Raw genomic sequence first — 27,843 nt, forward strand, 5'->3', positions numbered from 1 at the left:
ATACACTCGCAGATACACACTCACAGGCATGCATACACATGCAGACACGCATTACTTCACACACAGACATACATACACTCGCAGACACACAAACACATGCGAACACATATACACAGACATGGACATTCGCAGACACACATGTATACTCAGACACACACACACACGCACACACATACACTCGCAGACATGCGCGCACACACACACACACACACACACACATATACACTCGGAGATACGTGTATGCCACCGAGCAGAGGGGAATGCAGCCCGACACTCTGCATGTGTCCCCAGCTGCTCAGAGCTGCCTGATCCTCCCCTCCTTACACACTCATGCACACCTCCTTCTTTACAGGCCATATTTACTGCACACCCATTGGGTGCTTGGCTCAGCCCCAGGCCCTGGTCAGACACCTCTCGTGCCCCCTGGGTCAGCCCCACTTGGGGCAGTTCCAGCCCCAGGGCTGCTTACAAGCACAGCTGGGAGGAGGGCCTCACGAGGGCTGGGGAGGCAGCCATCAGCCAGCCAGCAGGCTGCAGGCGGCAGGCGGCAGGCGGCACCAGAGGCCCCTCTTGGCAGGCAGCCTGTGGGCACACTTGGGTGAACAGAGACAATGGTGGCTGCTCCTCCAGCCCAGCCCCCTTCCCACAGGCACAGCTTCGGGTTTGGGAGTGTCCAGACTGCCCGCCCCCCAGGAAAGGCCCAGCTGGGAGTGGCCAGGGGCAGCTCAAGAGGACTTCCTTGAGGGTGGGGGGTGGGGGGGTGGGCAGAGAAGCCTGTGAGCCCATTAGAAGGGAAGGGGTCCAGAGGATCGTGAGGATGGAGCTTTAAGGAAGAAGGAAGTGTGGCAGGGATCAGGGCCTCCCTAGGGGTCCAAACCTCCTGCTCAGCAGGCTCTGGGGACACAAATGCCCCTTGTTCCAGGGCTCCCTGCACAGCTCTGGGAGTCCTCACCCTTTTGGGCCATTGGCCCTGCTCTGTTGGTTAGCAATTAGGCATGAAAGGCGGGAGCTCTTGGCTGCCCCAGGCACAGGGACACAGGGATGGAGGGATGAGTCTAGGGAAAAAAGGATGAAGGCCCAGGCCCCAGGGCCCTACCCAGAAGGCTGTCCCCTCTGCGACCAGGGCCTGAGCGACCTTGCTCCCTCAGTCACAGGAGGCCAGCTGAAGTCTCCCAGGGCCTGGACCAATAGGTCACCTGACTCTCCTCTAGGGCCTCTGCTGCCCCAGGCTCTCTCAGAAGCCGAGGCCCCACCACTCTGATTCTCAAATAAAGGCCCAGGAACCATAGCCACTTGGGCTTCTGGAGGGGTGGAGAGTGACATAGGACAAACTGAAAATGTAACCAAATCCTTGACCTCCACCCCCCCACTCAGGAGTGTCCAGGGACCAGGGCAGCCGAGGACCTCTCACGGGGGCGGGCATAGCAGTACTGGCAAAGCTCAGAGCAGGAGTCTGTCTTCCAGCAGAGGTGGGGGGCCTCACCCTCACTGTGGGCCACTGATTGGCTCCCCACAGGAGTCATCCCAGGGACTTCGAGTGGGCCAGTCTGCCCTGTAACTGTTTCACAGCTGGTGGCGGCCTCGCCTGGGGATGACCTTCCGGTAGGTTCTACGCTCTGAGACATTGCGCTTCACCTTGGCAGTGGTGGGTGCCTCGTCCTGGTGCAAGGATGGGCTTGAGTGTGACTTCTTTAGGCCGGGCTTGGGCCCCTGGGTGCCTCCAGCTTCCCTCCCCAGCTGCTCCTCCCACAGGTCCAGGTCATCTGCAGGGCAGTGCAGACGGGCCACCAGCAGCTGCAGGTATGTCTCGTAACGGGTTTTCTGCAACACAGGCACCCCCACCTTAGCACCACCTGGCTCCAGGCGGTGGGAGGCTGGGATCGCGAGGACAGACCGCTCACGTGTGCAGGGAACTACAGCGATAAGGGATTCTGCAGAAGGAGGTGGGTGATAGCTAGCGTCTGCGCTGCGCCCGAGCCAGCGGCCTCTGTCGGACACAGTGAAGTGTGTGACAGCCCTGCCGCAACCTGGACAAGGGGGCAACACGACTGCCAACATGGCAAAGTGCTGAACCAGCAGGTCCAAGACACTGAAGACCCGTGACCCACCGGTCTGAGTCCTGAATAGAGGTGGCTGTCTACACTGACCAGCACTGTGACAAGTGGCATCGGCAGAGCGGGGTGCCAACTGCCCTCCCCTCATCTGCTCATCTCCACTATGGCCTCTGTGACTCACACCCTCCAGGTCTGGTTCGCAATTTGCTCAGTGTTCTCCCTCCTCCATCCCAGTGGGTCATCATCCCAGCCTGGGAAATCAGGTGGGGCCCTATCGCTGCTTATAAAGAGAGAAAGGTGGCTTCATGAGGACCAGTGGCTGCTGAAGGTCCTGCTAGTCAACTATGAGGAGGGGCTGGAATTTTGCAGGCAGAGCTGGGTCCTGTCAGCCACACCGGGGCTCACAGCCATGGATGCGACAGAGGGACAGCCAGGAAGGAAGAGGGCAGCTCAAGGGCCCAGTGCGCACAGCCAGTGGCAACACTGAGGCTCCCTTCTCTGGCATCTGCCTTGGGATGGCCTCTGTCCCCTCTGTTGTCACACTGCCCCTCACCCACCACTCCTGATTAGGTCTCAGAGAGTGCACAGGTAAGGCCAAAGCAGAGTTGGTGTGGTGGGGGGGGATGGTCAATAAGTCTCTATATCGGTCAGGGAGCGAATGATGGTCACTCCTTAGCTAAGACCATAAATGATTGAAAGAGCATACAGTCACCACTAGACAAGCTCCTTGCTCTCTCTAGGCCTCATGCTCCTCATTTGTGAAACAAGGACCATAGCCCCTACCCCCAGCCCACTGGAATAACTATAAAATAATCCAGCACCCCTGCATACATCTGATCGCTATTAGTTAGGTAAGCACTATGGGAATAACTCACTAAGATAGTTTTCTCTTCACCTTAGGAAAAGCCAAGTATACCATTTAGGAGGAAAAGATAACCGTGGCGTCCCCTGAGATTGTGTCAGCCAAAAGTCTGCTCAGTCCGAGGACCTGAGGACTCCTTTCCTGCCCATGGCACTTCTCAGCCTGGGAGCGCAGGCTGCAGGCAGGTGCTCACCTCATGCTCCAGATGCTCCTTCCGCAGGCGGTACTCCTCCAGCTCGCGGCTGCGGCTGCGCCCCTCTGGTAAGTTCCTCTGCAAGTCCAGCAGGTCGTCGGAGGCAGCGTCCAAGCAGTTCTCGTGGGATCGGTGCTGCTCCTCCTGCAAGCCCAAGGCGGAGTGGAAGCCGTCAGGGGCATACATGAGCAGCAGCACCTCCCCTTGTCCCACGCCCAGCAGAGCCCTGGTCCCGGGTTATGCACACACCGCCCACCCACCACACGCACCACTTCACGGCCCTGCTGCCCTGCTGCTTACCAGAGAGCTCTGGGCGGGGCCCGCGGGCAGGATGGGCCGCACGAATCTGCGCTGGGAGCCCACCGCGGCAGGGAAGGGCGGCGCTGAGTGCGTAGCAGCGGCCAGGTTGATGCGCGCGATCCAGGAGCTCATCTCCTTGGCAGTGCTGCAGGCACAGAGGCCCGTGGGTTCCTAGGGCCCCAGAATCGGCCCTGTCCCTGATCCCCGCCCCCACCTCCTAGGTCCTCCCAGCAGCTCAGGCCCAGGTCCCCCAGAGCCAGAAGCCCTGCCACTGGCAGAGTGGTCGACTTCTGCCAGTGGTTTTTCTCAGCCACCAAAGAGGTAAGTCTGAGAAGGCAGCAGGTGTATATAGGATGCCAAAGAATGACAATGGGAGTGACATCCTAGAACCCTCTGTTCCCAGGGGGGAAGCTGACCTGGGCTTGCAAGGAGCAAGCACACAGGGGCCAAGGGGGCAATGGGCAGGGAAGAGGGGTGCCACCCCAGACCCCTTCCAGTTTGCCCATCTAAGCTCCCAGGGCCAGCAGCGCCAGAGGTGAACAGGGCTCAGGAAACAAGGAACTGGGGCCCGCTGCTGGTCTCCCAATCCGACTCACGGTGCCTGGAAGAGGTAGAGGCGCCAGTCTGCAGTCCGCAGCTGGAAGACGTGTGGTTTCTTGGTATAATGGGTGGCTGGGGTAGCCAGCGAGTGGTGCACTCCCACGGGCTCATCAACCATCTGCCCCTCTGGACCATAGTCCTCTCCCTGCCACAGGGTACAGGGCTCACAAAAAGACCGTTTCAGCAGTTGCCCACCCTCCCAAACATGCAGGCCCTTCCTGGTTCCCCACTTTGCCCATCAGGAAGGAGATGACCACTCCCTTCATACCTTTAGGAAGTAGAGGGCCATTCCTCGGAGCAAGGTATGGAACATCTTCCAGCCGCGCTTGCCCCATGGCGCTGCTCCGGGAGAACACGCAGGTGGGTGGGGCACCCCCCTCAGATACCCAGCCCCCCGCCCACCCCCCCGCAGCCGCACATAAGCACGAAGAAGCATGCACACACAGTCACAAACAGGCAAGGACCACGTCTCACACATAGAACTAGTTATGACACTCAGAAAGACTGTCCCCTATCCCGACACAGTCACCCACAAGCATAGCCCCTCTCAGAAATCGGTCTGGCCCCTGCAAGATGATCTTGCCTTTGGGAACCTGTCTGAAGGAACACAGGGCCTGGCTCTCAGCTTGCCTTGCTCGCGCAGGCCCCAAGGGGTTCCAGATTCCTGGTGGTGTCCACACTCATCCTCTCTGGGACTTCATAACTGCTCTGGTCACCTGCTGCCCTGCTCTAAAGCCTCTACACATCTGGTCTGTGAATGAGACTGGAATGCAAATCCAGGTATTCTGGCCTAAGTGCATCATTCTCTTTTACATGCCCCATATCTGGAGCAAACTGTGCCTGCTCCTTTCTCTGTGGGGGATGCCCTCTACCCACCTTCAATTACCCAGACCATCCAAGGTTCAGCTCAGATACCATCGTTTCCTAGAAGCCTTAACTGTCCTGCCCCCACAAATACATTCCACGCCAAAAACAACCCCAAACCTTGCCTTCCTCCATACATCCCATACCTGACTTAGGCCTCTCGACACCATTCAGCCTATGCCTCACCTTGGGGGTGCTGGGGGCAGGAATACTAGGCCCCTCCTGTGTCTGCACCCCAACCCCTGGTGGGCACCTCACACAGCATCTGGCACACAGCCACCCTTGAGGAAGAAGCGTGGCTGCCTGTCCTCAACCTGTGCACACATGAGCAGGTGCCCCTAAGCAGAGTCCCCCGCACACCCCTGTGCACAGAGGCCCCACACAGCAGCAGGCACCCACTCTTCTTGCCGTCTGCGTCATGATGCATCTTCCGAGCCAGGACGCCCTGCTTATAGGTGGGCACCGTTGGGTCCTGGACCAGCTGGAGGAGGGGGCTGCTCGTCTTGCTGGCCTGGGGGGCCGGCCGGGCCTTCTCTGGCCTGGCTGCGTCGTCTTCGTCCCTGGACATAGAGAGCCAGGCTGCTGGGGTGCTGACTCGGCAGAGGCCACCAGGAGGCGCATGCCGCCTCAGAGGCCCCACCCTCTGTCTTGCTGGGAGCCACACCCAGGATACCCCAAAAGGGTCCTAGAAAAGCCAACCAATCAGTTCCTGTCATTTCCCCTACCACCCCCCTCCCGGTTCCTCCATGTGTCACCTGGGTCCTTAGAGTCTCTCTGAATCTGGCCCAGGATCCTGCCTCTAGCTCAGCCCCAGAGGAACCATGGCCCAGGGCCCTGAACTTCCCCTCTCAAGTGGGCTGGGGAGGGAATGGGGGAAGGAGAGAGGAATGAGAGGAGAGGGGCCCTCACTCACACAGCCCACTCCAGCTTCTCACTCCGGATGGACCAGTATAGGGCCTGGAATAGAAGCACACAGGTAGGCAGGGGAGCCTCAGGCTACGGGCCCCAAACTCCATCTGGAAGGGGTACTGCAGCCTGTGTTTTCCACCCCCAAGACAGCTACCCTCCTCCCTTAAGCTATGGGGAGCTCATCCCCATATCTGTGCACACACACAACTTATAGAGAATTTGTCACACACTGCCACTCGCCAGGCACTGTGCTGGGAGCTGGAGACATGGGGTGACCACAGCAGTCCTCGTCCCTGTCTGAGCTCAGGGAGGTCTGACCTGGTTCTCTCAAAGGGAAATAATCACCCACATGCTGTCCTTCCCAGAGGGAGCTGACAGCAAGAAGGTTCACCAATGGGGCGGTAAATGCAGAAGGAAGGAAGGAAGGAAGGAAGGAAGGAAGGAAGGAAGGAAGGAAGGAAGGAAGGAAGGAAGGAAGGAAGGAAGGAAGGAAGGAAGGAAAGAAGGAAGGAAGGACTGAGCTTTGAGATGATGTAGTGGAGAGCTCATTTGTACATCCGCCAGCTTTCATAGCCCTGGCCATGCCTGGCTCCTAGTAAGTACTCCTTAAATGCTGACTAAACAGATAAGGACAAATGCTGTGACTGCTGATGGTGCCGGACACTGTGACCCATGGGGACACCAACACTGTTAGTACCTCTGCCCCAGGAGGAACGTGAGCCTCCAAGGGGTAAGTTGCCCAGACCAGGACTCAAACCCAGAGCACCCACCCACCCCCCCACCCCCCACCCCCCACCCCCGACCCCCCACACACGGACTTTCGCCTCTTGCAGCTTTGCCTTCCCTCACTCAGCGCTCCTCAGAGTGTGCAGGCCTTGGGATCACCTGGAAGCATCATGACCACTTCGGGGGCCCCAGCCCACCGGGCTAGGTCAGTGAGTCCAGGGTGGGGGCTGAGAACATGCACACGCTAAAAGACCCAAGCTGACACTCCAGTACTCTTCACACTCTGAAGACATCTGGGCAGAGCCAGGCCTGAGCTTAGCAGGGAGCTGCTGCCTGGGTACCCTTGTGCCTCACCTTCAGCAGCTCCTTGGGGAAGTTCCCACCTTCCTGCAGGCCGTTCAGGTTGCTTATGAATTCCTGGCAGCTCATGCTCCTCCCGATGTTCTATGGCCGTGGAGAGAGGGGACAGCTGGCACTCCAGGCCAATGGGCACCCCCACCAGCTACTCTGGAACCCTCCTATCCACAGGGCCATCCCTAGCTTGGACCCTGGCCAGCTCTGGTCCCACAGGCGCCTGCCCAGCCGCTCACCTGTCCATGCAGGTCCGTGTTCAGGAGCATGGTAGCGCAGGTCAGGGTGTGCACGGAGTCTGCCCGCGAGGGAGGTGGATGGAGAAAAGACACTGAACCGAACCCTGCATGTTTCCTCTGCCCGCACTGGGCTGGGTGGCCCCCAAATACTTCTGCTCCTCCGCAGCCCCCCAAACACCCCGCCAGCCTTCATCCAGGGAGGTTCCGAACAGGCCTAGGGACAGGTCTCGCCACCCTCCCGGCACCCGGAGTCCCTTGCCCGCCTACCTACTGAGGGGAAGAGCCCAGGGTTGCAGTGATGGAAGCGCCTGGAGAACTGGTACAGGACGCGCTCCCGCTCCTGGGTCTCCCCACTGAGCACCAGGGCTTGGAGGAAGCCCCTGGACAGATGGCCAGAGTCAGGGCCGCACCCAGTCCGCAGGCCCACAGGCCCAGGCCAAAAGCGGGCCCCAGCCACCCTCCCTCCCCAGAGACCCAGGCAGTACCGGAGGGCATGGTCCAGGCTCTGGCCACCAAACTGGAAGAAGCCAAGGTACTCCTGAGCCACGGCCCTGCTAAAGTCGTTGCTGTGGAGAGGAGTGGGGCAGAGTCTGGGCTGGGGGGCTGGGATGGGGGACCCCAGGGCCTGCACACATCCCGAAGCCTGAAAGGTGGGTCCCGGGGCAGAGAGGGCAAGGGTCAGCCAGGGTCTGGTCTGCTGGGTGGGAGGGACACCTAGAGTCAAGGCAGGGGGTCAAAGTGGTCAGTCCAGTAGCTCTAAGCTGAGTCAAGGGTGTGGAGAAGGGGCGACACAAGTGTGACTGAGAGGAAGAGGCGGGCACAGCAAGGGTACGGGAGACAGGTGCCACCAGGGCAGATGTGGTGGGGTCAGAGGTCAGCGGTGCACTGGGGGGCACAGCAACAGGGAGGGCAGCCAGGGGAGCAAGCCTGTATGGCCTCACCCTGGAGCCTCGCCCAGGCTCAGAGCCCCTTACTTCTTTTGCAGGTGGGCAGCCACTTCAGACTTCCGGAAACCCTCCAGGCGGTAGAGGCGGGAGGCCAGGTCCCAGGCCAGCTGGTGGCTCCTCACACCGTTAGCCAGCTTGTCTCCAGCCTGCTGGCTCTGGCCCTCCTCTGGGGATGGCATGTGGGGCGTGGGGCTCTCAGGAAGCCTGGAAAAGTCCATCAGCCCTCAGACTCCCACTTGGATGGATACAAAGGGACTCTGGGCCAAGTCGTGGAGGGGCCCTCGGTGTGCCTATCTCCCTGACGCCCTCCAGCTCCAGCCTCCACCGCTACACTTGGAGCCAAGAAAGCTGCGCTCACACATGACGGGGGAACTGAAAGCTAGACTGGCCTTAGGAGTCATAGCAGCCGGGGCTCAGGTGGTCCCCAGTCTCTCTTCATACCAAGGGGGACAGGCAGACGACCCGTTACCCATTGACACAGGCCGGCAGCCCCCACAGAGTCTGACACTGAGAACCTCATAAGTCATACCCCACCTCTATCTGACCCAGCAACATCACGACCCGGGCCCAGTGGCCTGGCAGTCTGGGTGCGCATTACCCAGCTGCCACAGTTAGGGACTGCAGGGAGCAGGACTTGTAACAGAGAAATGCTCCCTGATAAGACACTCTCTGTGCTTAACACGTCCATCTCTGGCCTGACTGGGACAGTGTCTTTGTTGGTCCCTGCTCACTGCGTCCTGAGGCTCATATACGCCTGATAAGCACGGCAAACATAACAGAAACCAGCCGAGAAGTGAAATCACAAATCTTGCAAAAAAAAAAAAAAAAACACTGGGCTTTCAAAACGTCCATGAAAGTGGTGCTGCGAGACCAGGGGTCACAAGGAGAGCCACAGCCTAGGGAACCTGGGAGCGTTTTTCCACTGGAGAGCTGAGCGCAGGAAATAAAACGACTCACTTGCCTCCTCTAAAAAGAACTACTTGGACATTCAGCTGACGAAGCCATGAAATACTTTTACAAAAGTGACCTAGTCAGCGTTGTTACCAAAACAATGTCCAGGTGGAAAGGCTTTGGGAAAACACTGGGTAAAATGCAAGTCGGCAGGGGATTGGATGCTTTACATGAGTGCATCGTAGGGCATGTGACTCTATCTCAATAAAGCTGTTATTACAATCAAATAAGAAAAAGCTTTACGGTCTCACGAAAGCCCAGCATGAAAGAAGGACGTCTCACTGGACCAGCAAGCTTATGCCGGAAACACGATACCTCCTACATCATGTTAAATAGAAGATTCAATAAACTTATAGAATATGTGGTATACAATTTACTATAAAAGCGCGGTTCTCACTTTGGGTGTGTTTACTTATTTTATCTTGGGTTGAGTTAACTAATTTCAAGACAATGAACCCTCTCTGCTGAGAGGCTGGGAGAACCATCTGGTGATCCAGCCTCTGCACATCCACCTCCAGGAGCAGTTTTTCAGTTGAACGAGGGGAACGGCTCTTCAATCCTGACGCTACAGGTTCTGCGGCCACATCGCAGGGACACCGAGATGGAAGTGCGGTTAAGCCTGCAGCTCTTGACCTAAATGGACACTGCTTCCCCTGGCCTCCTGAACATGACCCTTCATTAACTGACCAGCAAACAAATCTCCCTCCCATGTAGAGACCCCAGAGGCCATCTTCACATAGAATCCAGCGGGCAGAACAAGACTGGTCTCTCACTTAGCCTGCCCCTACTCGCCACAGTTTGGGGCTCACTGGACCCATCTCTGGGCCCCGACCTGTCCCCTGGGTCTCAGCCAAAGCCCCTGGTGCCCGGCTTCCCCTTTGGTCTAAGTGTGAGTTTTTCCCAGATGCCTCCGCAAAGTCAGAGCAAATGTGATCCCACATTGTGAGCCCTGACCTCCCAGACCCATAGCCACCTAGTACAACTTCAGCTCTGGACACGCAGCCCTGGTCAGTTCCCTCCTTGGATACTGTCTAGACTTGGACCTGTTTCTCGGGGCCCTGCTTTGGCTCATTCAAACTCTGCCCATGTGTGACTGACTGCTCTTTGCTTTCTGGTGCTTTCAAACCCTCCTGTCTTCCTTAAAACCCTGCCAGTGCCTGGGCACATAACTCTGGCTTAAGTGACGTCAGTGTGTGAACTCCCAGTGTGTACTTCTCTGCTCTCAGACCAGGGGCCCTAGACGCATCCGTGAGCAGGGGCCAGAGCCACTTAGTCCCACACTCACCCTTCGGAAGCAGCTGCAGACACGTCTGGCTGGCCGGCTCTCTCACTCTTCACCTCCTCTGCTGGCCCCAGGGCCTCCTCAGCCTCTCTTCTCTCCAGGGAACTTGGCTCTGCCTCGTCTGTCTCCAGGAGTGAAGGATGGGCAGCGTCTCCTGTCCTCTCAGGGAAGATACTACCAGAATGGCAGCCCTGGGACTGTGGGCTGCCTTCCCGGGAAGACTCGGGGCTGGGCCTGGGACTGGGGCCTCTGCTCACAGACTCAGGGCTGCCTGGTTCTAATGAAGAGGCTGGGCACCCCCAGGGGCCAGGGGCTGAGGTGCAGGGAGCAGAGTCCTGGGGATACTCAGCATCTCTGTCACCTAAGGAAGAACATGAAGTAAGGCTGGCAGGGGGCAAGCAACAGGCTGAGGGCCCAGGGGCCAGGCAGAGCCAGGACTCCCTGTGCCTCCCCCCAGGCACCCTCCCTGGGCCTCCTCCTCCACTGGGCAGCACGTCCTGTCCCTCCGTCAGGCCATGACCTCCCACACACAGAGGCAGAGAGCAGAGGGCTCCCAGGACTCCAGCCCCAAGGTGACCAGGGCTCAGGACTCATTAAACCACTAAGACCCAGGTGCTAGGTCACCTGCACATTTGCTCACTCACTCCAGAAAGCGAGTATTTAAAACCCAGGCTCCTGATGGTGTCACAGCGGCTGAGGCAGGATTTAACCCCAAGTCTAGCTCCAACACAGACACCAAGACTCTTAATGACGTCCATGGATCCAAGAGTGATATCTATCCCACTCCAGATGCCAAAGCCTCCCACCACCCAATTTCCCAGACCCTACAGTAGGTCTCACTTCTGTCCTTGGAGATGAGAGGCACCTGAAGCCAGGAAGGACCTCGTCCTGTCTGCCAGCCCTCAGCACTGGGCAGAGCCTGCTGAGAGAGGCACAGGGTGTCCGTGAGCCCTGGAGGCCCTGAGAGGTGAAGGGGGTGCAGGAGGGGAGGGGGAGCATGACTGAGTATAGAGGCCCACGTCCCGCCATTCTCCTACCCAACCTGAGCCCTGAGCTCAGAAGAGGGTCCTGGACAGGAGAAGACCCACATCCTAGGGGGCTGGGGCTGGGCCCTGGATATCACGGGGTCATGTCCCTCTTTATAGGTGGAGATGAGGAGGCCTGGAGAGGAGAAGTGACTTGCCCGAGGTCGCACAGGATGAGGGCCAGGGCTAGGGTCGGATCCAACATGTCCTGTTTCCCAGATCAATGCTTCGTCCACAAGGGGTGCTTCAGGGTCAAGACTATCTGCCAGAGAAGTCTAGAGGAAGAAAGGGGTGGAGAGAGGTGACCTGGGAGACTATCCCCAGGGCTTTTTCCACATCAAGGACCCGCCAGCCCCCTGTCCTTGTCCACTGAGTTCCGGTCTTTTCTGCCTGTCATCCTCCCTCTGGCGTCCCCCAGATGAACTGCCCCTTGCAGCACCAACCCAAAGAAGGGCCATTACAGGGAAGCCAACAACCCCAGGCACTGGGTGGAGTCAGCCACCCCAGGTGGACCAGGTCCCCAAGGGCTCCACAGCCCCAAGGTCCCAACCACACCAGGACCCCAGCCACTTGGTGGCAGCCCCTCTGATCGTGGGCTAACAGGTATGCACTGCTGTCTGGGCCAGAAGACAGGACAGTCCCAGCCCTGCCCAGCCATCCAGAGCTTCCTTATCTCTTCGCAGAGGCCTCCCTGGAAAAACCCTGCTCCTTGGTGCCTCCCACACTCGTCCCATAACTCGCCCTACTTGATATCAACGGCTTCTGCCATTGTGCTCTGGGCCCAATCTGCCCAATCATGGCTACCATGTTCGACCAGGGTCATAGCATCCACAAACTCTCCCACAACCCTGGTCCTGCTCTCCTGCCACTTTATTCCAGGGCTCCCATGGGCCCTGGCATCTGAAGGGTGTCCTGGGCCAGTGACTGCAGAGCAAGGCCCATTCTCTCATGTCTCCAAGGACAGCTCCAGGTCGGTTCCCAGGGCCCAGCTTACCTCACTGTCTCCCCAGCTGCGAGGTGCAGTGGGAGGCCTGTCGGTGGTGGCCACTTGGGTCCAGCAGTGTGGCTGGTAGATGGGTACGGGAAATGAGGGAGTAGTGCACCCACTGGAACCACCTGAGCCATCCCCCGAGTCTGGCTCATCCTCCAGCCCCCACGGCACCCCATCTCTCAGGAGCAGAGGACTCTCAGGCCTCGTGTCAGTAGAGGCATCTGGGAGCCCCCGGGAGAAGTGAGGTATGGAAGCAGAGTCCGAGTGGGAGCTCTCCAGGAAGAGGGGGTTGTCGCAGAACACTCTCTCCTCCTCAGCACCCCACTCCAGGGAGGAGCCTGGGGTCCCCTCGGCCAGCCGCACAGGGTCCTGGCCCTCACCCTCAGGGCTGCTGCCGTCCTCCTCCAAGGCCTCCCCTGCAGGTGGGCTGGGGAGCAGGCCTGTGTCCAAGGGGCTCCCCTGGCTGGAGGAGAAAGAAGGGAGGGCAGCAGGGGCCATGGGGAGGCAGGACCGCAGCTCAGCCCGGAGCTCCTCTGTCTTCTCCAGCTCCTCCTCCAGGTCTAGGACACACATCTGCGCCTGTAGGATGCCTGCCCAGAACACTACTTGGGCGGACGTGCTCCGGCTTGGGTTCCGCTGGGAAAAGCCATCCCCTAGGCCTGTGGGCTCCGTGCCACAGCCCCCAGAGGGAGAGTCTTGCCTCATGGACTCAGGGGAGTCAGACGCCCAGGTCTGTCCCTGGAGAGGTTCAGGTGGGTCCGGATGGCTGCATGCTCCCCTCGGGTGCACTCCTGGATGGGGCTGCAGGTTGTCTCCCAAACAGACATTGAGAAATTCCACAGGGCTGGGACGCTCAGAGAGACTGTTGTCACCCATCATTCACAGAGTGCATGGGTGTGAGTGTCCACGTCACAATCCCATTGTGTGGCTTAGGGGGCGCCGGCCAGGGTGCGCTGGGAACCACTGTGCCCTGGAAGTGCGCAAAGCAAGTGCAGGTCAGCAAGGGGCCGCCAGCCCGGGGAGCTCCTGCTAGTGTGTCTGCCGACTCTGCTGCTTTGATCCCCTGGACACTGAAACCGTGACTGGACTGTCGCCCCTAATACGGGTGCTCAGAAGGTGCAGGTTAAGCACATGGGCCCCGTGGCATCCAGCTGCAGCACCAAATGCACCCCAGGCCTCGTCACTTGTTTGCCTCACTCCCTTCACTCACATGTCTTTCTTGAAAACCGTGTGCCCGTAAGCCATGCTGAAACTTGTGGACAAAGGTGTGAGCACACACACGCTCCCAACCTGTACCCATGGGACTCTCACCTGTCCACAGCCCACCTGACACACCTATGAGTGGGGCCTCAGAGATGGAAAACCAAGGTCTGCAGGTGCCTGGGTTTGGGACCCAGAAGGCTCGGCCTGGGCCTGCCCTTCCCAGGGGAACCCGAGGAATACGGGCCAGGACCGCCTTGAGTCCATTTCCCTTGCTCTTGAGACCATCCTACAAAAAGTCCCACAAACACAGAACCCCTTCCTCGGCTTCCACCTGTGCCTCTGCCCCAGCCCTATGCTCCTCACTTCCAGCAGGGATCCGAAGCCACTGGGTAGTGCCTCTATCCTCAAGTCTCAGCCCCGGGAGGCACCAGCCAGTCTTCAGGGCACAGCTGTGGGCTCTCAGCCATGTATTCCCGCTCTGAGTCAAAGTGATCAGAACCCACTTTGCTTTCCCTGTCCCCTGAGGGTGTCCCAGGCCTAGCTCGGCCTCTCTATGAACCCCTTCCCCAGACTGCAGGCAAAGGATCACATGGTTTGCTCCCTGTGCCACCCGCTGGCCTGGCTGGCTACCCAGGTCCCCAAGCCACTGTCCAGTCAATACTCTCCACCCTCTTTGGGCCAGACACCTACTGTGGTCCTGTTCCCGGGACCAGACGACGAGCTCAGGACTGTGGTCTGTGCCTAGCAGCCCCTCCAGCCCCCTCCCCAGACCCCTCTGGTAAAGAACAACCAAGAGGGAAGAGGCGGGTGGCCCCCACTGCAGCCTCCCTCAGCAATCAGCCAGCAGGACCCTGAGATACTGAGAGGGCAGCACCACTTGGGGAAGGGGGCACAGGGACAGGGAAGCACTCGGACCTGAACACAGGCATCCCAGCGCCCTTCCAGACCCTGACTGAGCTGCCCCTTTGGCTCCTCTGTGTGGGCCCTCACCCCTCCACATCCTACAGCTGCATCTGAACGCATCTGGCTTTCAGAACACCCTGGTGGGCACGAGACATCAGACCCTGTAGTCACTAGTGAGCTCAAATGACAGGAAAAGTTCTGATGCCAGTAACCAGCAACGGGATGAGTGCTGGGTGGGGCAGGGCCAGGGCATCAACAAGTTTGTAAGGAGGCGTCATGGACCCATCTTTGCAAATGTGTATGTACTCGCAGGCACGGAAAGGCACACAAGTCTTGTTAGCTCTGCGCTACACGCTGGACGTGCTCCCTGAGAGAACCAAGGCAACCAAAGAGAAACGAGCTCTAGGCCTGGGACGGGAGTCAAGGCCATGCAAAAGAAGCAGATAGACAGACAACCAACTCTGAACCAAGGAAACTCAGCCCAGCCACACCCCATCACTCCCAGATCGCTTGCCCAACATGCAGTTTTAGCAGGCCTCCTCCCCAGAATGTAAGCACGACCAAGCAGGTTCTCGTCACACTCCCTGTCTCACTGGGGGCATGCTGGGTGACTGAGCCACACTGGTGACCGGCGATGTTATACCCACCCCCACCTACAGCTCAAGCAGATTAGAGACATGAAGCTTGGGGTGGCTGTGAGACGCGGGGTCACGGAGCCTAGTGGGATGGGTCCTGGCTCCAGATGGCCAGTCCACAGGCCACGCCACGGCACGGCCACCATGTTTAGCAAGTAAACATACAGGACGCCCACTGGTCCTTTCCGGTACTTGGGACACACAGCAATAAAAATCACTGTCTGAAAGTGGGCACCCTGAGTTTCCACTGACAACCCAGCACCACAGAAGGTACAAGGGACACGCAGTCAGCCACAGCACAAAGGAGACAAGCGGTGACATCTAATCCAGACACCAAGGCTCCAGAGTTTCAGGGAGCAGGAGCACAGCAGGGAGGCAGAAACCAGGCTGAGAATCCAGGTCAGCAGCTCCTATGTCGGTCCTCCCTCTAAGGTCACAAACCCCCCTCTGGTCAGCCCCTCACACCCATCTGTCCCCACTGTGCAGAGCAGGGCCCTCAGGGCTCACAGCTGTTTGTGAGCAAGAGGAAGGAAGGTCTGGCAGGGTGGGTGGAACTGAAGGACACAGCCTCGACCACCTCCCTGGAGGCCTGGGAGCCTGCTACTTTGGAGAAGATTCAGCAGCATTGCAACCTCAAGACCTGAAGGCAGAGCTGTCCCCTGGTGCTCCTGCCAGGCCAGCAGGCAAAATGCTCATGTGGGGCCCCACTCCCAGGGGTAGCTGGACAGAGAGGAGAACAGAGAACAGGTTCATCTCATCTGCGCCCTCCACCTTTGGAAGGAACCCTTCCAAACCTGCAATGGCAGGTTTAAGAAATGTTTGTCTATCATCTATCATCTATTTATCTATCATCTATCTATCAATTTCTCAACCATCTATGATCTATCAATCTATCATCTATCTTTCAATCATCTACCATCTAGCTATGTTAACTATCTATCATTTATTATCTATCAGTCATCTATCATCTTTCTATCACCTATCATCCACCTACATCTATCAATCATCTATCTGTTTATCTATCACCTATCTATATCATCTATCACCTATCAATCATGTCGCCTATCAATCATCTATGTATCTATCATCTATTTTCAATCATTTATCTATCTATATCTATATCTATCTATCTATCTATCTATCTCTCAGTCTATCTACTTCCTCGCCCCCTACCTTTCTCTTTTTTTTTAAATTTCTCCTCCTGAAAATTTCTCCTCACTGAATAGTCAGTCACCTGGGTGAAGGCAGCCTCATCCAGCAAGAGGCAAGGGGCAAGGGTCAAAGAGTGACCAGCCTATTTCTGGGAGGTAGGATAGCATCTCTCAGGCAGAGGTGGGCCCAGTCTCCTACACCTAGAATCTTCTTGGTTTACTTTTTCCCACCCCGGTGTTTAGTGAAATCTCAAGATCATAGCAACCTTATAACGAAGGAGGGAGACTCTGCCACAGGCCTCCCAGGTAGGCTGGTTAGGTCCTTAGGTCGGCCCTCACCTCTCTCACAGCATGAGGGCATGGAGCTCAGGGTAAGTGCTGGGAGAAGTGGGATGTCTCTTTGGAATCCAAGAAAATGCCTGATCTCAGGGAGATGGTGAAGGGCTGGCACTGAGGTGTGGGGAGAAGGCTGAGCATACTGCCAGGGTCTCTCATGGAGAAGGAACATGTTGGCTGGGGAGAGGACACAGAGACTGGCCTGGGGTACGGGAGGACGAGGCCAGCCCCACACTACCTGGGCTCTAAAGCAGCCTCTCTTTGATCTGGGGGAGGGAAGCAGCCTTGGGTTTGCTTCCCTCCACTCTGCTCTCTGCCTGTGGGAGGCTGGAGACAGCCTGCCCAGAGGGACAGGTGACAGCCTCAGTGTCCTGTGGCCCCATAGCTGAGGATTACAACTCACGGCTCTGCAGGGCCGCTCAGAGAAGCAAAAACCACTGACCAACAGCCACCTGGCAGACAGCACCAGCAGCCAGCAGACCCCGGCCCTCGAGCCCCTCCAAGCTGCCTGTATGCCCCTCTCTCCTGTGAGCTTCCATATTCTCAAGCATTCCCTCTTCCTGCCCCAGAACTTCTCTTTCCTGTGGAAAAAGCAGAGGCTCCTGGCTTATCGGGACTGAGGAAGTGGCCCAGCCAGTCCTGGGCAGCCCTGGGAGCCATTTGATGGAGCTGAGGGTGGGGTCGTCCATTGGAGCCTCAAGACTGATGCCCTGCCAGAATCTGGGCCCAAGCACCGCAAGACATACTCAGGACAGGCCCACTTCCTGCCCACACAAGCAGCTGCATGCAAATGTGCAGAGAGTCGAGGGGCCCATGGGGTGCTAAGAACTAGAGGGTGCAGCCAGTCCATTGGATCCGAACAAAGAGCCGCCTAAAGGCCGAGCTGGCCCTCTTGTAGTGACCGCACTCAAACTCAGGTTGAGGATCGAGGCTCACCTAAGGCCTCTGGCCCCAAGTGCACCCATGGGCACCCAGCCAAAGCAGTCACCACACACCCTGAGGCCTCCTCAGCCCCCTACTTTCTCTCCTGCAGACCCCAGGGGCTAGTGGGAAGCCAAGGAGGAAGCAGAGAAAGGGTGGGTGGGCCAGGTGGGCCAAGGAACCAGGGGGACAAAGAGAAGGAAGAGGAAGGGTTGGGGTGCTGCCCGCCAGGCGTTCAGCAGGTGCACAGCAGGGCCCACAGCTCCTGCCTTCCTACCCAGCTGCCCCTGCCACTGGGACACACATGACTCTCGCACACCCGCTCCCTCCGTCCCCGCCAGGCCCAAACCCCTGCCCCGGGTCCACCTTGCTCACCTCTAAAGGACCCAGGAAAGGGCCAGTGCCTGGCTCCCGGGGAGCAGTCCCTGCTGCTGAGTGTCTGCCCACGAGTGGTGAGCGTGGCGGCTGCAGCTTCCGACTTCCGCTCCCCTTGCCCCCAGAGACTCTCACCAGTCTGCTTGGCTCCCCAGCTGCTCTGTGCCTCACACTTCCTGTCCACAGAGGGGAGCCCTCATGCCCAGGCCAGTGCCCAATGAGCCCTTCATCATGCCCCCACTCTGGCCAGAGAGAATCCACCACCCTTCTCCCCCAGGGCCAGGGACAGAAAGGGGAAGGTGAAGGCCCTGCGCTGTGACAGGCCCCACCCCTTCCTGCCTGCGGTTCTGTCACCAGGTTCTCAGGCCCCAGTGGCACACAGGAGGTCTGGGTCAGGCAACTGTTCTTTTGTTTTTAACAATCAACATTCAGATTTTCATGGCCTGATACAACTGTCCCATGTCACAATGTCTCCTAGCAGCGACTCAGCCACTCCTTTCACCTCCTTAAGAAGCATCACTGTGCCCATCACACCTGTCGGGATACAGGCTCAGGAAGGAGAAGCCACTGCCTGGGGCTGCTTGGCAGGGAGTCACACAGCCGGGTGAGCACCCAGAGCCTCTGAGGACATGCACCGACTGGTGTCCATGCCCACACGCACCCGCAGGACAGCCTCAGGTGCATGCGAGCGTGTGACGGGCCGGAGCATCGCTGTCCTGTGTCCCTCCACACGGTCCACTTCCCCAGTCTCGCCCACCACTGCCATGTCTGCTGAGGGTCCAGAGACCCGCCAACCTCATACATCAGACTGCCGTGAGGCCCCTCCCACCACAGCGCCTCCAGGCCTGGCCAGGTTCATGGGAGCACCAGCCTCCACCAGCTACACCCAGGGCGGGGCCATGGGCCCTTCTCCACACGCTGGGCACCCAGAGCCTGGCATTCTCCGCCTCCCGGGCCCACGTGGCCTCTTCCTCCCACCAGGATGTGGCCTCACTGCTCCAAGCAGGCGGGCCACCACTGTTCTCCTGAGCTGGAAATGTTAGTCCACAGGACCAAACCGGGTTCACCCCCCACCTACAGTTCCTGCTGTATTTGGGTGCTTACGACGCACCCTGCGTGTATGCCAGAAACCTAGTCACTGAGGCCTACATGCGAGCCCCCCACATGCGGGCCCCCCACATGTAGGCTCACAACATGGACTTGGCTCTCCAGTCCCCACATGAGGCCCCTGCCCTCAGGGAGCATCCAGTCCAGTGGCAAACAGAGACTAGACAGTGACAGATGAACCAACACCAGATTTCAAACCGTGCCAAGGCCAGGGAGGGAAGGAGCAGGGAGGACAGGGAGGACAAGGGAGCCCACCCAGACGGGCTCAGGCTTGGAGTGGCCACGTGTGAAGAGTGTGGGGCAGGCGATACAGGCAGAGGGGCCTGCAGACTGCATACCCACCCAAGGCCAGAAAGGCTCCCTGAGGCAAGAGGAAGCAGGAGGGCCAGTGTGGCCCCAGCAGCCACCCTGGGAGCCTGAAGAAGATGGGGCCGGAGTGGCAGAGCCGGTCCCAAAGGGTCCCCAGTGGTCAGCAGGGCAATGACAGGTCTGGGAGTATTTCTGTCCAGTGTTTAAGGGTGCTGGCTGAACAGGGAGGACGGTCAGGGGCTTGATGACCAGGGGAAGCAGGGCATGGAAGAGGAGGGGAGACAGAAGACTTGGGGTACATACTGGGGCACTTGGCAGGATCTGCTACTTTAGACATGTGAGGTGCAAAGGACAGAGAAGCAGGGGCCACTTCTGGCTGGAGTGACTCAACGTAGGTGATGGAATCTGCTGGAATGGGACAGAATCGGAAACATGAGACCTAAAGGAGAAAATCAAGAGTTTGGTTGTTTTAAGTAATAGGTTTGCAACACCTGTGAGACACTCGGCAGGCCACTGAAAGCCACGCTGGGACTGGGCAGGCGGGGCAGGCTGGGGAAAGCATCAGAAGGGGGTCCATGCTGGGGCCTGGGGGTGCCCAGGGACGGCTGCTCTGTCGAGGAGGTGAGAGAACCATGAGGACAGTGTTGTCACTGGACAACAGAGGAGGTGAGTCTGGAAGAGGAAGTGGTCAGCTCTATCAAACGCCACTGCAAAGTCTGGGGAGATACGCAGAGACCCCCAGGGAGGCTATGGGGAGGTTAGGACAGCGGGGTGCAGGGCAAGTGTGATGGGGGTAGGATTTGGGTGGCCATGCATGATGACGGCCAGCCTCCCAGCCTCCATTGCAGGCACTCCACCAGCCCCATGGTCCTAGCTCCCAGGGCTGGACAGTCCACCTGCTCCTTAACTACGAGCACAAGGTGAGTGAATGACACTCTCGTCCCCTCCCCCTGACCACATCCTGACCCGCTCACGGGGAGGGCATCTGCCTCTCCTTCCCCTGCAGGCCGTGGCCTTGGATGTGACCATGTGTGTCTGGGGGCTCCAGGATGGGGTGCTTCCAGCTTTCAGCAACTTCAAGAACAGACCCCCAGGCTCCTGCAGCCACCAGCTCTGTTTCAGCTCCTGGAATTTTATCTCCTTCCCAAGACAGCAAGGAGCCAGGCTGGGGGACCCTGTGTGCTGGTGAGGGGGGAGTGTGGCTACCCCTAAAAGCCCCACCCGAGTCGGCTTTGATATCATGCACCCCACTGCTGGGGTTCCGTGCCTGGCCCACCTGCCCCTCCCCAGGGCCGAGGGCTTGCACAGCCGCTGCACAGACAGCCCTGCAAGGCAGCCCTTCCTGCCGCCTCCAGGTAGAGACTTCCTGTTTGCCCGCAGAGGAAGCCGCTGGGCACAGGTGGGAGGTGGTGTCTCAGACCTGAGAGCAGCAGAGGAGTGGAGCCCATCCCCAGGAGATGGCCTCTGGGGGTTTCAGCACAAGTCCTGCCTTCCCAGGAGCAATAGAGGATGGGGATGACACCTGGCTGATCACTGCCCTTAACGAAGGGGCCCTCGACAAGCAGTGCCTCCCTCCCTTTGAGTCTGGGGGGGTCACTGAGCCCATCCTGCAGATGCATGAGGACATGTAGGGTCAGAGCAGGCACTTGGACTGGACCTGACCTCAGGACTGCAGAACCTGGCCACCACACACCCTGCTGCCCCCGCCCTGTGCACCTGCGGACATGAAGGGTCGGGCCTTCCTCTAGAGCCAACAGCGTACTGACGGGGCAGCCTGACGCATCTGCCCAGCTCAGAGTTTATAAAACTCTGGTGCCGAAGGGGCTCACACTGTGCTTCCAAGAAGGCCAGCTCCCAGGCAAGGTGACAGCCAAGCCCAGAAAAAGGGGCCTGTGTCCCTCAATGCGCAGAAGGCATAGCGTGGGGTGACTGTGCCCTGATTCCTGCAGAAAAGGCCCATCCCTCCCAGATTAGCCTTAGGGAAGACAGACAGGAGGACCCCTGCCTCCAAACATCCCTCTACCTGGTCACAGTCCAACTGGCCAGATCAACTGGACTGCGGGCTCCCTAGCCCGGAGCAGAGCTAGGGGGCAGGGTGGGCTGAGGGCGGCTAGTGACTGAGCCCATGGCTCCGGAACAAAGGTGCCCTAAGGCCTGTGATCTCAGGATGGGGGAAAGAGATGTCTCTGGCAGGTCAGGGAGGAACAGGAACAGCCCAGCACGAACTCTGTCACCAGCCTCCAGGCACATGCTGGGCTCCAGTGCTGCCCTGGGTTTCCTGGGGCAGGAAGTGATTTCAAAAGTGAATGACGAGGTTTAACAAGCTTTTATCTCTTAGACCTGGTTGCCCAATCTCTTGGGCACAGTAGCCTCAGGACTGTCCCTTTTCTGCCTGTGGACAGATGCCCAGGCCTCAGCTCCCTAGCCCAGCCTGTTTCTCCCAGGCTCCCTTCTCGGTGAGTTTTTAGCCCAGCATCTTACCTGCAGCCACCTGTCATGGATCTGTCCTCATGCAGGCAGTGACGGGGGCTCTAAAGTCATTCTCCTCCATCCCCGAAACCCTCTTGGTACCCAGAAGCCGCTCGGAAAACATCTGCTGAAACACATGGCACGAAGTTACTGATGAAGGAAGGATGCTCTCTTGTCGGCATCCACAACTGGATCCGTGGGTAGACAGATGGTGGCCTAGTCGTATGGTGAACCTCGGTGGCCTGGGACCACTTCACTTCTGCAGATTACTTAACAAAGTGGAAACACGCTGACGGGGCACCATAAAGTAGGAAACCCAATGATACATTCAGGAAGACCTCAAGTTTTAAAACCTTGCTTGTGTGTTTAAGCAATAAAATACGAAAACATTGGTTTACAGCGGCTATCTGTTGTGTGTACCCGTTGTGCTTTTTGGTGTGTATCTGATTTTTAAAAATATGTATTACATTTATCATCAGCAAAAATAACAGAGGCATTAGAAAGTTAAATTTGTTACATTAACTAATGATTGACTATTTTTGCTCACTTTGAAGGCTAGAAGGCTCTTTGCCAACCTCCATCCCCTTCGCTGGCGAAGGCTGAGCCCCGTGTGGGCCAAGAGAGGGTGCGAGAGGCTCTGTTAGGACCCCTCACTGTCACTGTCTCTCAAGTAGCTGCCAGTGTGACCTGTGTGATGTTGGTGTGGGGACCCATTTGGATCCAGAGTTGGTATGAAGATTATTTTAAGTCAAAGATGTTTCACATTTGCCAGATGTGAAAAAGTGGCCCTCAGAGCTTCCCGATTTAAAAAAACAAAACAAAAAAAAAAAAAAAACAAAAAAAAAAATATCAACTTCTGGAAAACAAGCTCCAGAAATCCCTTCTCCAGGGTGGTCCTCCTCCCAGTGGGGAGCTCAGTGACTCCCCCAAGTCCCTCCTCCAGAAGACACTGGCCCTGAAGAGCTGAAATGGCACACGCACCTGTAGGCACAAACACCACCACAAACTTCCTCAGCTCCCACTTGTTCTCAGAGCCCACCTGTGTGTCCTCCCATAGACACCTTTCTGCCCCATCTCCCATTTCCCCTGCTGGGTGAGGCACATGCACCTCTAACTTCAACACAGTCATAAGCTCGCCACTTTGATTGGTCCCGTGTGCGTGCCAATAAGCCCTCCTCTGCTGTTCACCTGTCTTTAGTGAGTCTAATTCGCAGGCCCCAGTCACTAAATCTAAGAGGGCAGAGGAAAAGTTTTTCTCTCGTACGTAGTAGAGATCATCTCCTCACCCAGAATCCAGGGCTGAGTTTGCCTGAGGATATGGGACACAGGATGACTATATTGAACAGTTAAGCACTTATTTGAATTGCGCTATAAAAAAATAACATACAGCAAACCTATGCTTTCCACAGAGGGTAGTGCCTGGGGCCACACTAATATAATGCCTACTTTTTTTTTTTTCAAATTGTGTGTATTCAAGGAAAAATATTAGATCAAATAGCGTAGGTGGATAACCAGTCAGATGGCGACAAGAATTTACTCCTTTGGAGGAAGGGCCCAGCTTCTCGACAATGCTGATCGGCCGTGACCAGCCAGCAGGTGCAGAGCAGGATGGAGGGTTCACAGCAGGGAGGGACAGCGGCAGGAGTGCTGCATGGAACAGAACGGGCATGCTGGCACGGCGACGGTGACAGGGCAGGAGGAAGACGGCACTCAGAGCTGGCACTGCCGGGTCACCCGCAGAGCTGCGTACTCCCTGGGGGTGCCCGCACTCACCCGCCTGGGCCCAGCGCCCTGTGCACCCGCAGGAGCCGACCCGCACTATACGGATAAAAAGGCACCTGCAGGGACAAGGGGACAGCCGGACCTGACAGTTCCCGGCAGGAACAGCACCAGGCTGGCACTCGCCACCAGGGGGAAAGCCCACACACCTACCCATGCTCCCAGGGCCACAGCCCTCCTGTCTGCCTCGGCATGCCCGTGTGTCCTCCAAGGCCCCTCTGAAGGCGTCAGGGAGGCAGGGACCCTCCTCGGACATACCTGTCCCCACGTCCCTATCCAACCCTTGCCTGGGTCCCCTCCACCAGGACAGGACAGAGTTCAAAAGGGCAGTAGCCTCCCTGGCTAGTTGGGCCTGTCCATCCACTTCTCCCTGCATACTTGCACCTGGCTCTGTCCCTAGGCCACCCCACCCACTGCCTCATGCTCACCTCCTGTCTTCTCGGGGAAGGTTCACAAACCCCTCTCCGGCCAGCAGAGATCTTTCAGCCGGGTGGGCAGGACTTCAAGTTTGGAGGCAATCCCAGCATTGTGGCCATGTGCCCACGGGTGCCCTCCCTGGGCCCAGGCCACCCCTCCTGGGTCCTGTCTGTGGTGTCACATCGACCCCCAACCGCCAAGTTCCCACCTAGACCCCTGCCTCCCAGTGGCCCTCCCTCCCCTGCTCCACTGCTCCCCACTCAGCTGCAGATTACGGAAGGCAGGGGCCTCTACCTCCCGGGTCCACACCCACAGTCCACCTGGAGATACTCCTGCCCTCAGAAACCTCTGCTGTCTCCCAGTGCCTTTAGGGAAAGCCCAGCCCTGGCACTTGCAAGCCCAGCCTCTCCTGGGACCACAGGCCCGCACCCCCAGGCATCCCCCAAGTGTCCCGGACTTTCAAGTCAAGTCAGCACAGCGGTGTGTCTCCATGCTGCCTCTTGCTCAGCCCTGATCCCTTCTCCGCCTTCCTCATGTTCCCAGGCCTACACTCCAAAATGCCATTTCTCCAAACCACCTTACTGACCACGCCAGTGATAACCGACTATCATGACAATGCCACAACACCTCCAACTGTGGAGCACTGTACATCCACCAAGCTCACAGGTGGTCAGAGATCTTTCTAAAAACAGCACCCATTTAAAAAAGTTAGAGGACCATGATTCGCAGCACAGTGCAATGCAAAAGACACATGCAAAACACACCCAGATCCGAAAACAAACCTCTTGTAACTATGCCAGAGTGGCCACCACTCCCTAGCATAGGGACGGGTGGTGAGGGCCCGTGAGTGGGACTAGAGATGAGAGATCATTGTAATTCAGTGACAAAAGACAAGATAACAGCCCAATTTAAACCACAGGCCATGGACATGAATAGTCCACAGAAAGAGAAAGACAAATGGCTTAAAATGTGTGAGACTCACAGTGCCGCTCACTCGGAAGAAACACCTATGAAACCACAACGTGAAGCCACTGATTTCGGTCAAACTGGCAAGAACAAGAAGCTGGTAACATCTCGACTGGTGGGGCTGCCAGAAACAGTCTCAGAACCAGGCCTCATCGTCTTTGGAAGCAGGTTGGCGGCTCCCACCAAAACCTAAAATACACAAGGCTTTTAAATCAGTGAGTCCACATTTATGGATCTCTCCTACTGAAACACACAGAAGTGAGTCAATACGTAGGTACAAGCATGCTCCAGGCATCACTGTCACTGCAAAAATATGGGGAAACAACCAGAAAGCCAGAGAGGACCGCTAGGCAAATGTGGGAACTATGTTCATGAGAAGTTTCATTTATTCACATTTATTCAACAAGGATGAAGTGCATACGCATGTTCTGACTCTGGACAGTAAGTGTATTAAAGTACAAGTTTAAAAAGCACAGACCTGAGTATTCACGTGAAGAAAGAGAGAGGGAGGACACACGCACACATGCTTGGCTGCAAGTAGAACACATTCCTCCGGACGCATTCTCAAGGAACAGAAGGGAGCACTGGGCTCTGAGGATTGGAGGGAACGAGATGGCTCTCTGTGTGCCTGAAGGGCCGTTTGAATTAACATTTGTAAAAATATTTTTAACACATGCAATCGTTACCTTTAACAACATTTTTCAAAGAAATTTTAAATCACGCAAATATTACCTTAAAAAGAAGGGAAAAGTGGAATAGGCTCACAGCCCCTGAGTCTCTCTGAGCACCCCGCCATTGGGACAAACATCTCCACTGTGACCAACCTCCCCTCAGCCACGCCTCTCCCTGCCTTTACTACAGCACTTGGCTCTAAGACCACCTGACTGCAACCCTGACCTCTGCACTCACCAGCTCTGTGAAGGTGCCAGCAAGTGCACCCTAGGCCTCAGTTTTCTTATCTGTGAAATGGGAGCAGTGATGGTGCACCCTTCAGACTTGCTGTGAGGGCAACGTATGTCTGCACATAAGGCAGTCTGGCACACAGTGTGTGCCCAATAAATGTCCTGTTTTCCATGTGAGCCAACTAATGAGATCGCCGGATTAGTTTAAGAATGAAAGATTATGGGAATTTTCCGAGAATGCTACAGTTCTTCTCCCCATCTCCTGTTTCCCAAGTTACTAATTTTAAAAGCTCAGGTTTGCCCTCACTTTAGCTCTCTCTTTGTTGGCTCATGATTTCTGGGCAGGTGCTGGGTGTGAGAAAAGCAAATGACACTGCTCCCATCTCTGGTGGTCACCTGTCCCCTGTTTGGGGTAAACCACCACTCCTATTCCTGAATTTGCCTGGGAGCACCATCTGCTTTCCTGGGCGCCTACGGCCTGAGGCCAGCCTGCCTCCTCTAACCAGAGGCTCTGGGAGACCTACTACCTTCCATCCTGTCCCTCCAGCACAGCCAGTAGGCTCACGCCCCATCACGCCTCAGGGCCTTTGCACTCTCTGTCCGCTCTTCCTGGAATGTTCTGCCCCAGACAGCCAGGTAATTGTGTCTTGTCTACATTCAGGTCCTACTCAAATTTCACCCCTCAGCTCCATCCCTCCTGACGTCTCTCCCTCAGACTATGCTTCCTAGTAGGACACTCACTCTCAGGACGCAGAGGAGGACAACCCATCACTCTCTACCAGGCACCGCTCAGTGTCCCTTCCAGGCAGCTCCTAAGTCTTGCTCACAGTAACGAAGGCACCCCACGCTGTGACCGTAGGGTACCATTCCCTGCCCCACTCAGCAGGTCAGCCTTCTGCCTCTTTCTCCTAAGGGTGGTGCGTGTGAACCTACCTGTTCCACCTGGTGCCCACCACCGCCCTGTTCTGTTCCATTTTCACTGCACTTACTGCCCTGAAATAATGGGCATCTGTCTGGGTGTTTCAGTCTGTATTTGCTGAGTGAGTGAATGAGTGAGTGAATGAATGAATGGCTCTTCTTCACATCCTGGGCAGGGAAGAAACGCCATGTCTGGGAGGAAGACTGGGCCCAGCAGCACTGGCTAGGGTCTACACTGATCGTGGTGATTACTACCGGGAGGGGCTCATAGACACCCACCTGGTGGCTAATTACACTCATCAGCTGGGCGGCGAGCAAGGTAAGGAGGTTCCAGCGCATGCAGCCTTGGCTTCCATGCTGGTTATTTGCACAGGGCTCCAGCTAGGGCACTGGGGGGAGGGGCAAGCCTGGTCACTAGCTCCAGAGGAGTGGGGGCAAAGCCCTCAGGGTCACCTGGGTCTAACACTGGATGGCCATGGCCATAAGGGCGTGGTGCCCAGATCCACCAGCCCAGCTGGTGGAGCCGGCAGAGCCACCCACGCGGCCCTGGCCGCTTCTCCCCATGGGGCACCGCCGAGAGTCCCCTTGCTGCTCCTACCCCACCACTAGACCAGGTTGGATTCTGAGAGACCCCACTTGCCCTGGGCCCTCCTGCAGCCTTCTGTGGCTCTCCTGGCTCCTGGCCCCCTGACCCTAAGGTTCTGGCCCGGCCCCTGACAGGTGCTGCAGCGGCTCACAGACACCATCAGGCGGCGAGACTCCCAGCCGGCCTCCCCACTGCCCTTACCCATTTCCCGCCGGGCTCCTGCTCCGGCCACATGCCGGCTCGCGCGCCCCATGGCCAGGTGCTCAGGTGCCCAGGTGCGGGGGCAGCAAGGGCCGCGGGCGGTGGCCTCGGGGGCTGTGTCGTCAGCTCCGCGTGCGCTCGCGGGAGAGGCCAGTTCCCGATTGGGGCGGAGGGCGCGGCCAGGGGCGGGGCCGTGCGGGGGCGTAGCCGTCCGACAGGTCGGACCCGAGCCGCGCCGGGCGGGGCAGGGCCGGTTTGGGCACGGCTGGTGCTTGCGGGTACCTGTGTCTGTCCCCAGCCCTGGACCCCCATCCCACCTCCCCACGCCCACCAAGGGCACGCAGTCACACAGGACCTAGGGCCCTGATGCT

General features: G+C 57.6%; 1 protein-coding gene across 4 annotated transcripts; it reads right to left on the reverse strand.

The window, feature by feature from the left end:
* Positions 1-187: 187 nt before the first annotated feature.
* Positions 188-27,487, reverse strand: PSD4 (pleckstrin and Sec7 domain containing 4). 4 transcript variants are annotated; one of them, XM_036224770.1, is made up of 18 exons: positions 27,473-27,487; positions 21,716-21,827; positions 12,298-13,264; positions 11,462-11,578; positions 11,119-11,200; positions 10,282-10,639; positions 8,073-8,249; positions 7,584-7,664; positions 7,366-7,478; positions 7,099-7,157; positions 6,863-6,952; positions 5,787-5,830; positions 5,273-5,433; positions 4,278-4,348; positions 4,006-4,154; positions 3,410-3,554; positions 3,110-3,253; positions 188-1,821 (listed from the first exon to the last, which is right to left on the reverse strand). In XM_036224770.1, the coding sequence occupies exons 3-18, from the start codon at positions 13,171-13,173 to the stop codon at positions 1,564-1,566; spliced, it is 2,925 nt and encodes a 974-aa protein (XP_036080663.1). In that variant the 5' UTR covers positions 13,174-13,264; positions 21,716-21,827; positions 27,473-27,487; the 3' UTR covers positions 188-1,563. The 4 variants fall into 4 exon arrangements, with proteins under 4 accessions (XP_036080663.1, XP_016008537.2, XP_016008546.2 ...); XM_016153051.2 differs by lacking the exon at positions 27,473-27,487 and having other exon boundaries at positions 21,716-21,837; XM_016153060.2 differs by lacking the exons at positions 21,716-21,827; positions 27,473-27,487 and adding an exon at positions 17,819-18,137 and having other exon boundaries at positions 11,119-11,197.
* Between the last annotated feature and the right edge of the window lie 356 nt (positions 27,488-27,843).

The sequence above is a fragment of the Rousettus aegyptiacus genome, unplaced genomic scaffold, assembly GCF_014176215.1.
Source record: "Rousettus aegyptiacus isolate mRouAeg1 unplaced genomic scaffold, mRouAeg1.p scaffold_m13_p_7, whole genome shotgun sequence".
In the NCBI taxonomy this organism is placed as follows: domain Eukaryota; kingdom Metazoa; phylum Chordata; class Mammalia; order Chiroptera; family Pteropodidae; genus Rousettus; species Rousettus aegyptiacus.